The 13,887-nt window shown below is 42.7% G+C and overlaps 1 protein-coding gene across 1 annotated transcript in view; it reads left to right on the top strand.

Annotated features, from left to right (window-relative positions):
• JAKMIP2 (janus kinase and microtubule interacting protein 2) overlaps positions 1 to 13,887 on the top strand; it is a 139,672-nt gene that overhangs the window by 98,384 nt on the left and 27,401 nt on the right. The window contains exons 9-13 of the mRNA XM_006124528.4: positions 2,206 to 2,325; positions 4,164 to 4,292; positions 6,300 to 6,383; positions 7,582 to 7,644; positions 8,774 to 8,872. Coding sequence (XP_006124590.1) covers positions 2,206 to 2,325; positions 4,164 to 4,292; positions 6,300 to 6,383; positions 7,582 to 7,644; positions 8,774 to 8,872 — 495 coding nt within the window. The remainder of the gene's footprint in view (positions 1 to 2,205; positions 2,326 to 4,163; positions 4,293 to 6,299; positions 6,384 to 7,581; positions 7,645 to 8,773; positions 8,873 to 13,887) is intronic.

The following is a 13,887-nucleotide window of genomic DNA, read 5'->3' on the forward strand; positions in this document are numbered from 1 at the left end:
TGCCTGTGGTGTGCCAGGCCTCACAGAGCTGGAGCAGCCTGCTGGCTGACCATAAGTAGTAAGCAGTAAGGGTGATGGTAACCATTCACATCCCTATTTTGAGTACGAGTTTAATAGTTTGGGCTTTATTGTTTTAAAATTGTGTGTGTGTGTGTGTGCGTGCGCGCGTGCACGCGTGCACGCATGCGCACGCATGCTAAGTTGGTTTTTGTTTTTAAACCATCCAATTGGTGGCCTTTTTTGAGCTTTTAAAATATTTAAATAAGAAGTATGATATTTTGTATTTTACAGGAATACCTACAATTTTAAAATTTGTATTTTAATGATTTTAATTGTTTTAGTTACTTTATTATTTACAAAGGGATTTAGGATGTTTCTCTTTTTATTTTCACTTATTTTATGTTTAATAGTAATCACTTAAGGAAAAAAAGCTAAACTTTGTGAAAACATCAGGACACTTGAAGAGTTAACTAACAAAGTTAAGGCTGTCAGTAGATGCTCTCTGCCAGTTAAAGAGCAGCTGTCAGCTTTGCAACCTTCAATAAAATATTTGAATGGATTTTTAGTGGAATTTTTAAAAAGCTGATTTCTTTTATGTATAAAATTATTATAAAAAGTTTGGGTTTTTTTGAAAATTTGAGGTCCCTTGCTATGTTTATTACAAAAAAACTAAATATTTTAAACTTTCTGGGGCTTATCTTTTACTGGCAGAAGTTTTGAACTTTTTTGTTTTTTAAATGATTTTAGATTTTCAAAGAGCTTTGGGAGGGCATGTGTGCAAATTACAAGTTATGAACAAATGACTCATTTAACTTGCTTACATTTCTAAATGGCTTTCATTTTTATATTTAAACTTTGACCAAGGTTGGTTGGTTGTTTTTTCCAGCTGAAATCTCTTTTGGCCTGAGCTTTGATAACTTCTGTATTTTAGCAATGTTTAGTTCCATCCTCTCTTTCCATGTTTCAGATATCTGATCTTAACTAAATTTTTTATACTTAAACAATTTAAATGTACCTGCTGCAACCATCACAATTCATTGTTTACAGGCCCATTTGTTAGGAAGCACCCATTTCCTTCAGAATTACTGTCAGGCCACCCATGTTGTGTGTGGTGGCAAACCACATAGTGCAGGGGTGGTCAATAAGCAGATTGCGGGACAAATACAGTACATTGGCACTTAGGGTCAGCCATACTAATAAAGATGCGTGGGTGGAAGTGCTGATTTAACAGCTCTTTTTATTTTTTTATTCTTTGTGACTGGGAAAGAGCTGTTTTAGTATTCTTTCTTCCATAACATTGTATATGGATGCAATGGTGGCACACATTGGAGCAAGTGCACATGACCTCAATATTGGTGCACAAGACAGAACTCAGTCTGCTCATGGATGGAAAACCTTAGCGGGAACACTGAATGTGACTCACATTTTTTTCTGTGCTGTGGTTAAATCAGTTATTCGACCTTAACCACCCAAGTACATCATGTGAAGTGCATTCTGGCTGATGTTGCAGTTAGTTACCACACCAGTTTTACATTCATGTGACTCCATTACCTTACTCACGATATACAGTGAAAGGAGAATCAGGTTCATCATCTCAGCTCTGCACAACAGGACATCTCTGGTATTGTGGCACTCTCCTTGCAGACAGGACCAAAAGATGATGGCCTTGCTCTGAACAGCTTTATGCAGTAAAGCTATTCTATTCCCTTCAAAAGGGGGTGGGATGCTTATCTCTTGGGATATTGCCACCCGCTGATGCTAGATTGTCTGATAGTTTTAGACTCTAGGCCAGATGCTAAACTGATGCAAATGAATTAGCACAACTCCATGGACCTTAATACACCAGCCAATGATATGGACCTGGTTTTGGTTCCTTTCAGAGGGATCTGGTGTTTGGGATCTGGGAAAAAGGTACCTATCTGCTCACAATCCTTTGGATTTTTGGCAAGGTGGATTTTAGACACAGCAAATTTGTTTGACTCTGTATGTCCCATTGCAGATTCAAAAGGCAATGCAAGGTCTTGAGCATTACATTTTACATCTGTGTCAATCTGAAAGAGCAACTCATGGTCCTTCGTTCATGTCTTATGGGTCTTTTAAAGTGTCTACCAGTGTTTGTGGAACCAGCCTACACTGCCCCATATACAAACCCATGCTGTTTGCCTCCAAAAGGGGCTCAAAACCGGTATATTCTTCCTGTTTTAGAGACATGTAGTGGATACAGTTTTTGGGTATGATGATGATTCCATGGACTCTGAAACCTCATCCATGGCCTCATTCAGAACAGACAGAACACCAGCAACCCCAGATGATGACCTAGATGAGGTAAGAATTGGCTGTCTCACTATAACTGGAGCGAGACACTAAAGAGGAATTAGCTCCCAATATAAACAGATAGCTCCTCAAAAAATGTGTGTGCAATGGGTATTAGCTCTTCAGGCAATTTGGCCTCAATTTTGGACGTGGAGATCTTTAAAATCTGTGTAGAGCTCTTTGGAATTCTAGCCCCTAGAGCCTGCAATAAGCATCACCAGTCACTACCAACCTTCTTGGTGAAAACTGAAAAAAAAAGAGTCATTAAGCACCTCTGCCATTTCCACATTTTCTGTAACTGCTTTTTCCCTCTTCATTCAGTAATGGTCCTACCCTGTCCTTGATTTCCCTCTTGCTTTTAATATATTTGTAGAATGTCTTATTGTTACCCTTTATGTCTCTAGCTAATTGAGCTCATTTTGTGTCTTGGCCTTTCCAATTTTGCTCCTACGTACTTTTCTTATTTATTTTTGTTCATCCTTTGTAACTTGACCTAGTTCCCACTTTTTTGTAGGACTCCTTTTTGATTTTTAAATTATCCTTACTCAGAGACTTTCAACAAGTCTGTCTACTGTTTCCATTTCAACCAGGGATTTTAATGGGTAACTGGTTTACTGGTTACCCAGTAAGCATCACCTTTATTTGGTGATGCTTATTCATAACCAGTTAACGGGTGGCCAGGCCAGGCTGAAGCACCGTCTCTGTGATGCCAACTATGTCATCGTTGTGTTTATTTACTAGTAATTCAAGTTCTTCCTGCTTACTCTCTATAATTTTTGCATTAGTATATAGACAACTAAGATATTGATCTGATTTTTCGCCCAGGTCTGTCTTGTCTCTCCTTTATCCCTGTTATTACAGCCCATACTCCCTCCCAATTTCTGACCTCTCTCCCATGTTTATCTGTGGGCTTTGGTCACCTGTCCCAATTGAACCTCCGTGAGTTAGGGTTAGGGTTAGGGTTAGGGAAAGTGTTAAGCCCTCCTCGCTAGGTTAGCCAGTCTGTATCCAAATGCTCACCTACCCTTCCTCAGTAGGTAATGACAGGCCTTGAGCCAAAGTCTACTCTCACATTCATCTGTGTCAATCTGAAATAATTCCATAGAAGTCAGTGAGCCATAATTATTGCCCAGATCACTCTGGCAAGCTCCTAGCAAGTGAGTCTACTTGGGGATAGGATGGTAGCAATATAATTTGCACACTCCTCCCGCTCTGCTAGGATGTACAAGCCAGAAAGTAGAAGGGCCTATCTGGGAAAGAGTCAGGCTCAGAACATTCAAGAGATGTGCAGATTAAGTGTATTCCAGGCCCTGATATTAACACTATGTTCCTGGACACAAGGCAATGGAAGTCCCCATTTAGGCATGGCTCTCTTCTCAGATTTAGCTGCATGGAATGACAAATTGCACTTTCCTATGCCTCAACAGGCAAGTCAAACCTTCCAAGTGGTGTGGAGTTACTCTGGATTGACACTGAGAAAAATGGTGTGAGAAACATAGTAGGAACCTACAAAGCCTTATGATCGAAGCAGCCATGGTCTGTTTTCCTGACAACTTGCTAAATCTGGAGTAAAAATAACTCTACAGACAGAATATCCATAATCTAAAATAGAACACCACTATCTGTTTCTTTTAAATTAAAAATCCATAAACATTTTCTAAACTCCACATCTTTACCACCTCCACAGCATGCTCATTACAAATCTATTTTGATCCAAGGTTTTTGGTTAACAATACATGATAAAGTTGGAAACCAACGTTGACCACAACGAGCCACATTTTAAGCACTTCTTGCCTTTGCAATGCTTCTGTGTCTGCTGCTTATACAGCCTGGTCTTTGTGTATGTACAGAGTTTAGCGGCAGAAGAGTCTGAGCTGCGATTTCGACAGCTAACGAAGGAATACCAGGCCCTGCAGAGGGCATATGCATTACTGCAGGAGCAGACTGGAGGTATCATAGATGCTGAAAGAGAAGCCAAGGTCAGTCGTTGTTGGTGAGCGGGGGAGGGGAGGGAAGGGGAGATGTGTTCAGCTGCAACTAGAAACCAATGCATATACAGGCAGTCCCCGACTTACACGGATCCGACTTATGTCGGATCCATAGTTACGAACGGGGCTTTTCTTGCCCCAGAGGACTCGGGAAGCGGGACCGCCCAGACGCACCGCGGTCCCGCCGCCCGCGTCCTCCGGGGCGAGAAAAGCTGCTCCGCGTCTCCCTTGGTCTGCTGCGGGGGGCCCCCCCAGCAGACCAGGGAGACGTGGAGCAAAGCCATGGAGGATGCGGGCAGCGGGACCGTGGCGCATCTGGGCAGTCCCGCTGTCCGCGTCCTCCGAGGCTTTGCTCGGCGTCTCCCTGGTCTGCTGGGGGGGCTCCCCACAGCAGACCAGGGAGACGCGGAGAAGCTTTTCTCGCCCCGGAGGACGCGGGCGGCGGGACCGCGGTGCATCTGGGCGGTCCCGCTGCCCAAGTCCTCCGGGGCGAGAAAAGCCCCGTTCGTAACTATGGATCCGACATAAGTCAGATCCGTGTAAGTCGGGGACTGCCTGTATATGCATTGGTTTCTAGCAGACCAGGGAGATGCCGAGCAAAGCCGCGGAGGATGTGGGCGGGACCGGGGCGCGTCTCGGCGGTCCCGCCACCCGCGTCTCCCTGGTCTGCTGGGGGGGGGGGCGCAGCTAGTGCGCCCCCCCCCCCAGCAGACCAGGCTTTTCTCGTGACACCTGGGGTAGAGCAGCTGAGGCGCTGTCGGGTTGGTCCCGCAGCGCCACTTCTCAGCGCTACTGGCCCAACCTGGCAGCACCCCAGCTGCTCTGCCCCAGGCGTCCTGATTCAGCCGCTGCTGAAACTGACCAGCGGCTGACTACAGGAAGCCCGAGGCAGAGTTGCTCTGCCCCGGGCTTCCTGGAATCAGACGCTGATCAGTTTCAGCAGCAGCTGACTTGGGGACGCCTAGGGTTCTTAAGTTGAATCTGTATGTAAGTCGAAACTGGCGTCCAGATTCAGCCTGTTGAAAGTGATCAGCGGCTGATTCCAGGCAGCCCAGGGCAGAGCAACTCTGCCTCGGGCTTCCTGTAGTCAGCCGCTGGTCAGTTTCAGCAGCGGGTGAATCTGGACGCCAGTTCCAACTTACATACAAATTCAACTTAAGAACAAACCTACAGTCCCTATCTTGTACGTAACCCAGGGACTGCCTGTAAACCTCCCAAAGAGAAGATCAAAGTGGCATCTAAGACATAGAGTTGAGTATCCAGGTGATTGATAAATGACAGTTTCACTCATTTTGCAGAGCACATTTATATTATCAAAAATAAACACAATGGATGGACCAGGATATCCTTCTGAACAAAGAAACTTTGCATTCATGTAGAGCTGTCAAAATGGGTGATTCTGTACATTGACACAAACAATTCTCTATTTTGTGCATCAGATTACAGGTTTTTGCAGGTACAAATGACACCGGTAGAGGAGGTTGGGGTTCAACCATTTCATCTTCTTTTAAACGTGCATTTGAAAATCTTGAACAAATGGATGCAGTTATTAAAGTAGCTAATTATGCAGTTTACATTAAATCTTCCAAGGCTAAAAGATTTACCACCTGTAGTGTGGGGATAAATTCTTCTCCTGCCCTTTTCCTGTCTTGTCAATTTAGAATGTAATCTCTTCCAAGCAGAGATTGCCTCTCGCTTTGGTTTTGTACATTATCTATCACAATAGTGTTCTGATTGTGATTGGTCCTACTGTAATACAATAAATGGCAATTATAAGATTTGGGGCCTGATTCTCCAGTGAATAGGACCCTGTGTCATGATTTATACTAGTGCAAACCTAGTGTAAAATGGGCATAAAATGTAGCCAAGTCAGACTACTAGCATTTTACATTCATTTTTCAGGAGGCCACATATTTCTGCTCAGTTTCCCATGCATTGAAAATCCAAAAAAAATTATTTCCATTTGTTACTATTTACTAGTGTAACTAACTTTAACAGGCACAGGAGCAGCTCCAAGCAGAAGTCCAGAGGTATAAAGCAAAAATAGAAGATCTGGAAACAACCTTGGCACAAAAAGGACAGGTAAATACATCACAATGGGGTTTTCTTTTGTGTTTTTGGACTATAGCTAATCTCTGCTTCTACAACCACCACCACGCAGATTTGAACCTCAGCCTTTTGGTGCTTAACAGCATAGCCATTACAACTTGAGCTATAAAGCCAGCTAGTGCTTAGTTTAGGCTGTAGAGCTCCCTTGTTCTTATCTCTTGTTGTACGTGGTCTAAGTGCCACTACATGGGACAGTGAACCACACTTTAGGTTTGTGGGTTGCACTCACATATGCATGAATCCAGGCCAACAGAAGTCCTGGGTACAGTATCTTGTTTTCTTTGTGAGTTTTGCAGGATAGTAGTAAAACAACCAGTTATTACTGGGATGTAACAATGCTGCCTGGGCTTAGTTTAGAGTTTGAATGCACAGATCAGGAGTAGATTAGAGTTGTCTTTCAAGAGAACCAGGAGAATTTTTGGTAGTAATAGCCACTAGCAAACTAGGTGCTTTGTGATCCCACTACAGCTCAGAGAAAAGATATAAAAGAATTCACATCCTTTCGAGTCATGTAAAGAGGCAGAAACATTATTATTAATAATATATTGTTTGCAATTTAAAGTCCTGTATAAATACATTATTAATTAAATCTTAAAATCCCAAAATATATGGGGAGGAGGGAGAATTGCTTCACCCACCATTGAAATGAAGACTTCTGTTTAACACTGCACAGGATCATGAGAGTACAAGTTAGGATGGGAAATAAAGAACTTCAACTATATTTGAAACTGCAATGGGAATTTAGATTGGCAGAAGGGAATATGGCTAGGACAATGAGATTAATACCCATACTTGTACAAAATGTGCCATAGGAATCACAGGTGCTCAGGACCCAATTGTGCATCTTCTGACAAAGGGAATATGGCCAGGATAACACCTCTGTGACTCCATCATGGGGCACAGTTTGTATACTGGCTTACAGGGAAGGAGCACCAAATTCTAATGAGAAGCCTTAATGTGTTCAAAGGCTTTGCTACTAATTTAATTCATAATATAATAATATATTGTTATGAACATACAGCTACTATAGAATATACTTTTGTTAGGTAGAAAATGCCTAGCACTGTAATTCCCAAACTCTGCACATTTGTTAACCATATTCAATTTCATGTGGACTCCAAGGCTAAGCACTGAAATAGTTGTGTGATAACAATGTTCCTTTCCCAAACAGGATTCCCACTGGGTAGAAGATAAACAGCTTTTCATTAAGAGGAACCAGGAGCTTTTGGAAAAGGTAAATTCTAAGGCCTCCAGTGTTAAGGAATTTTTAGGGGGTGTAATATGCATATACATTAATCATCTGCTTTTCCGGAAAAACTTGCTAGCTGTCTACACTGGCCGCTTGAATTTACAGAAAAGCACTGACAATCTACTGTAAAATCATCAGTGCTTTTCCGGAAAAACTATGCTGCTCCCGTTCGGGCAAAAGTCTTTTTCCAAAAGACTTTTGCACAAAAGGGCCAGTGTAGACTGCATAGTACTGTTTTCCGCAAAAAAGCCTTGATCGTGAAAATGGCGATTGGGGCTTTTTTGCGGAAAAGCGCGTCTAGATTGGCCACAGACACTTTTCCGCAAAAAGTGCTTTTCCGTTAAAAGCATTTCCGTAAAATCATGCCAGTGTAGATGTAGCCCCCGGGTGTAGAAATTGATGCTTATGAATGGTGTGGGCAGACTTTGCTACTCTATTCCAAGGCTTAGTCTCAAAATTCTTCATATATAGCCCACACCTGACATGCACGGTCTCTGCAGCAACCCTGCTACCCCAAACTGGGGACAAGGACTGCCAATCATGTTACATTATGTTAAGTTTTTAATCTTGATATCTAAAGCTGGATATTTTGATCCCATGCTTAAAAAAGTGAAAAAAGAACATTTCTAGAAAAAGCATTCCCTCTTATAGCCTCAACACCCTTTACTACTGGATATATATCAGGTAAATTTTTCAAAAGCATCTAAGAACTTAGGTCTCTGTCGACTTTGGCTCCTATAGTGTTTTAGGAAAGATTACTTATACTGTAATCTCTTAAACTGATATTTTCAAAAGTGGTTAGTGAAGTTCCCCTCTCTCACTGAATTTCAGTGGTTTTGGAGTACATAACTCCTTTGGGCCCCTTTGACGCTTCCAGCCATTGCATTCTATGAGCTTTATAGAGCTTGTTTTCAAAGTTCATCTGCAAAATAAAGTTTGATCACAGTATACAGCAACTTTGAAAATATCTTTCTTTTTGGGGGGTTGCACTGTTTGAATCCTCTTAATTCTTTGAGCTGCCGGTTTCCTTTTGTGCTTGGTTTTGGTTTGTTTTTGAAACAATCAGTGCTTATGAAATGGCAGCACAAACCACGAATTCAAATATTTCTACTAGATAGAAAAACTGGAGGCAGACAACAGCCGCTTACAACAGGAGCTGCAGGACGCCAGAGACCAGAATGAACTTTTGGAGTTCCGGAATCTAGAGCTTGAAGTAAGAAACTGCAGTTTCTCTTTCTCGAATGAACTATTTGAGAGGCAACTGTGGCTGACTGTAGTTAAATCAGGGAACTGAGAGTCAGGAGACATGGGTTCCAGCCAGAGGCAATGCATAGCAAGGACACATGCTCACATATGCTTCTTCCTTCACTCTCTCTCCCGCCCCCCACCGATTTGTTGTTTGCCTTGTAATGAGCATGCTCACATGGACTGAGCATGAAGATAATGCCTTCACTCTGCTTCCCCCCTCCTCCCACACACACACTATAAAAGGCATGGTTCTAGTCTTGTCTCTGCTTCTGATTCAGCATGTAAATTAAGGCTTGTTACTTGATCTCTCTGAATCCTAGTATCCCAATCTGTAAAATGAGGATAAGAAGATTCCCCAGATAAATAGCATTATAAAAATGCAAATTATTATAATTTTTTTTTATATACAGTAGTGTCAAAACCAAGACAGTGCCTGTAGTGTTTTGTTCTGTGCTTGTACAGTGCCTAGCACAGTGGGGTCTTCGTGCTTAATTGGCATTAGTGCAATACAAATAATAACTAATAAAAGAACAACAACAGAACTGACAGGCAGAAAGTCCCCGGAGTAGCCAACCAAGAGATACTACGTCCTCACTCAGGCCAATGACTAGCTGATCATCTCTTACTATGACTCATGGCAAGAGAATGGTGACTCTGAGCTATTCTGCCCTTTCTATAGTATGCCTGGATCTGGATTCAATTGTGCTTACTCTTTTTATGGAGTCCAAGAAAAATAATCCTTCCTCGTTTTCCAGAATTATCCCTGTTTTGTTCTTCTACTGTGGTTTTCAACTAATGTTTAGAGCTATATTTGCTCACAAATCAGAGCCTGGAGGTATCTTATTCCTTCCTTAACTCCCACAAAGAAGAGTTGTGACAGATCCTTCCTTATCATTCTTACAGACAGCCTCAACTGTCAACTGTGTTTCTATTTGGTATAGATCTAAATTGACAAATCACTCAAATTGCCATAAACTAAAATAAGTTTGCAGGTTAAATCTAGGGCCCACTCCACTCCCTCCTATCAATGATTGAAAGACTCACAGAAGCAAGACAGACATGTATATATAGATCTGGACAAGTACTGTTAATTATGCTAAGTGAATACTCATTATTAAATGGATCAACTTCTGTTGTGTTCGTGCTCACTTTGAAATGAGTCTCCACAAACATTATAGTGAATGTGTTTGCAGGAAGGAATATCTGCAGGAATAACAAATATTAACAAAATAATGGAGCTGTAAATCTGATTCTAGGGCTATGCCTACACACCAGCTGGAAGGGTTCTTCCCAACAAGGGTAGAGAGACATGCACTGGCTCTATTCAAACTCACACACTAAAAATAGCAGTATGGCCACTGCAGAATGGGCAAGGACTGAGTATGTACTGAGGGGGAAATCTCGCTCCCCTGGGGTACAGAGCCCCCAGAAGGGTTCGAGGCCGGAGGTCAAATCAGTGAGGCAGGAAAGAAACTTAGAAGAGAAAACTTTATGATGCATGCATGCAGGCTGTCACTTCCAAGAGTGAAGCAGCAGCCCTGACAGACAGATTCAGGGAGTCTTTATACAGTATGATCAGATAGCTCAGTTGTGGATTGTTTCTCTTTAGCATATCAAAGTCTCAGCAGAAGTACTCTGAGACTTCTGTTCACCCCAGGAGTGCTAGAAGTAAGTTTTTACAGTACACAAAGCCACATGAGAACTTGAGTGGAGGAGTCTACAAGGCAAACTGTGACAAAGATAAGGGTTACATGACAAATTGTGACAGACTAAGAGTATCCATGAACTTGAGATGGGAGGCATTGTAAGGGTCTTGATTAGAGCTAATTTGATTTCTCTCTGTTACAGGGAGAGAGGTCTGGAAAACTTTTAACCCTTACAGCAGTTTTCTTTAGAGAGTTTTGATTTCCTGCACAGTCCCCCCTTTAGACACAATTGGAGTTATTTGATTTTTCTCCCACAATTCCCCCCTTTAATACTCCTATTGGAGTATTACTCAAAGTTATTCTAGACATTCTTAGGTATTCTTTTGCTGGGATGAATTCTTATCTTAGAGGGAGGTTTTCTTTATCAGTTGGGTAAATGATCCACTGCCCATTCAACCCCAGATCTTTACCAGTGACAATTTTGCTTTCAAAACACAATGGAAACATAGTTCCTGATGGATCTAATGCTTGAGTTAGGGGAATTCCTGAGGCAATTAGATTTTTATGCCAAATCTGCCTGTCCCCCCCCCCCCCCCCCCATGACTATGTACTTCTGGCACAGTGTAAAAGGCTTTCAGAACCTTTGATAAGCTGTTCACATATCCAACAGTCACTTGTATTGGTGAGGGACACAACCTTTTGCAGGGATTCCCAATAAGGGTGGGGAAAGTTATATACTAAGGCTATTCTGACTACTAAAAGAAGGAAAACAATCCTCATCCTATTATAGTATCTTAAATTTCTAAAGTAGAAAGGATAATAATAATATAGTAATTATCTAGCAACTAGCAAAGCAGTCTTTTAACTAAACTTAATCAGTTAGTATTGTTTGGCTTGCCTCTGCAGGCACTCTTCGAGATTTCGTAGTCTCTTAGTTCACTCAATTCTGGAATGGATTTCCCTTTGTGAGAGCTACAGGGCGCCAGGCTCACCTGTAGGTCTTTGCTGGTACAGTCCTACCTCTCAGGTTGTACCTCGAAGCTCCTGGTGCAGGCCGGTTTGGTAACAGTCTGGTTTGAGAGTTTGCCGCCTCGGTCCGCTGAACCTCATCCTCAGGTGATTCCTCCGGGGAGGGGTCCTGGGTGACGGGGTCAATCAGCTCTGTTGGATCTGCAGTTCGGCGTACATGACTTGCGTGGATCCACGAGTGGCGCTCCTTCACCTTTACTGCTGTGTGGGTGATGAGCAGCAATTGGAACGGTCCTTCCCACCGGGCTGTCAGGGAATTCTTTTTGCGATGTTCCTTCACGAACACGTAGTCGCCTGGTTGGATGTTGTGGCACGGCACATCAGTAGGTACTGGGAGGGCTTCCTTTACCTGCAGGTGCAAGCTCTCCTAACCGTCATTTTATGTCTAGGTTTCTTCTTTCTGTGTGGCTGCTAGCCTGTGGGCCTCCTGCAACATTAAACTGCTTACAAATCACACATGAATTAGATATGAATTAGATATTCTTGAGACAGCTTCTAGGTGCATGCCTGGGGCGTACCATTGTTTTGGGATTTGTGAGGCCACCCCCCTTTTGCTCATGTGTGTCATTTGATGAGACACCTGAGCAAGCTGCCGTGTGAGAGATTTTTTGGGGCAACTGGGCAGCCATCAGGTGCACCCATTATCCCAGCTGGGGATAAGGAGCAGCCTGCTTTCTCCCAAAGGTTTTTCTCTGCAGGTTGAGCAGCTTGCTGTAGTTCTATCAGGTCCTGCAAAGAAACAGGGAGGGAAAGAGAGACCAGAATCTGAAAGGGAGCCAGAGGTCCATGTGCTGCTGCACGTCTGGCCGCTGCATCAGCATTCCCATTACCCAGAGAAACAGGATCAGTGGCACCTGTGTGGGCCGGGCAATGGGTAATAGAAAGGGATGTGGGTAGCTGAATAGCATCAAGGAGTTGGGAGATAAGGGGACCATGAGAGATAGCAGAGCCAGAAGGGGTAAGGAAACCTCATTGTTTCCAAATTTGTTCTGTGGCATGACAGACAGAGAAAGCATACTTTGAGTCAGTATAAATGGCAGCAGACTGTCCGGAAGCTAAAAGGCAAGCACGAATTAAAGCGATGAGCTCAGCAGACTGAGCTGATTTGATTTCTGGAAGAGAAAAAAAACCTTTAAAACATTATTATCTGAGACCACTGCATATCCAGCCTTTAGTTTACCAACTGCATTTATTTTACATGAGCTATCAGTATACAATACAAGAACTGCATTTTCCAGCAGTTGAGCAGACAAATCTTGGGGAGGCTTTACACAGTGCTCAAGCAATTCTTCACAGTTATGGGTATGTGCTTTACCAGTAGAGGGTAAAGGAGAAAAAGTAGCTGGGTTAAGTACATTACATCTTTGAATTACCACATTTGGGGAAGAGAGGATAACATTCTCATACAGGGTTTGTCTCTGAACAGATAGGTGCTGAGTGCGGTGTCGCTGTAAGAGAGCAGAGACAGCATGAGGGACCTGTAAGATAATGCTGTGGCCTAATGTGACAGGTTGGGCCTTTTTAAAGTAATTCAGCAGCAGCTGCAACAGCCTTCAGACAAAGTGGGAACCCACGGGCTACTGAGTCCAGTGTTGCAGAAAAATAAGCTACTGGACGAGGTGTGTGTCCAAGGGGTTGACAGAGAGCTCCAGCTGCAATTCCATCCTGTTCATGACAAAACAGAGTAAAAGGCTTGCTATATTTAGGTAAGCCCACTGTGCAGAAGAGTTTTAAGGGAAAGGAAAGCAGATTCACATTCTGGGGACCAGGTCACTGGGTCAGGAGCTAAGATTAAGAGTAGAATAGTAAGGGGCCTGGTGAGTCCAGAAAAGTTAGGAATCCATTGTCTGCAATATCCTGCAGTACCCAGAAATTTGTATACCTGACTTTGGTGAAAGGGTGAGGAATGAAAAAAACTTGAGATTCGCTCAGGTGTTAACTGGCGGCCATCTCCTGAAAGTAAATGTTCTAAGTACTGAACTCTTTGTTTTACAAACTACAATTTGGCTTTGGAAGCCTTGTGACCCTTATTAGCAAGACACTTTAACACATAGGAGGTATCAGTTTTACATCTTTCCTCAGTTTCACTAGCAATTAACACATCATCAACATACTGAACTGCAGGGAAGAGAGAGAGTTAAGGTCAGCTTTTTAAAAACTTGAGAAAACAGAGTAGGGCTTTTACAATAACTTTACAAAAACATGTCCAGGTTAATTGATGACTCTGAAAGGAAAAGGCAAAGAGAAATTGGGAATTCTTATGCACTGGAATAGAAAAGAAGGCAGAACATAAATCTATTACAGA

The sequence above is a fragment of the Pelodiscus sinensis genome, chromosome 17, assembly GCF_049634645.1.
Source record: "Pelodiscus sinensis isolate JC-2024 chromosome 17, ASM4963464v1, whole genome shotgun sequence".
Lineage (NCBI taxonomy): Eukaryota > Metazoa > Chordata > Testudines > Trionychidae > Pelodiscus > Pelodiscus sinensis.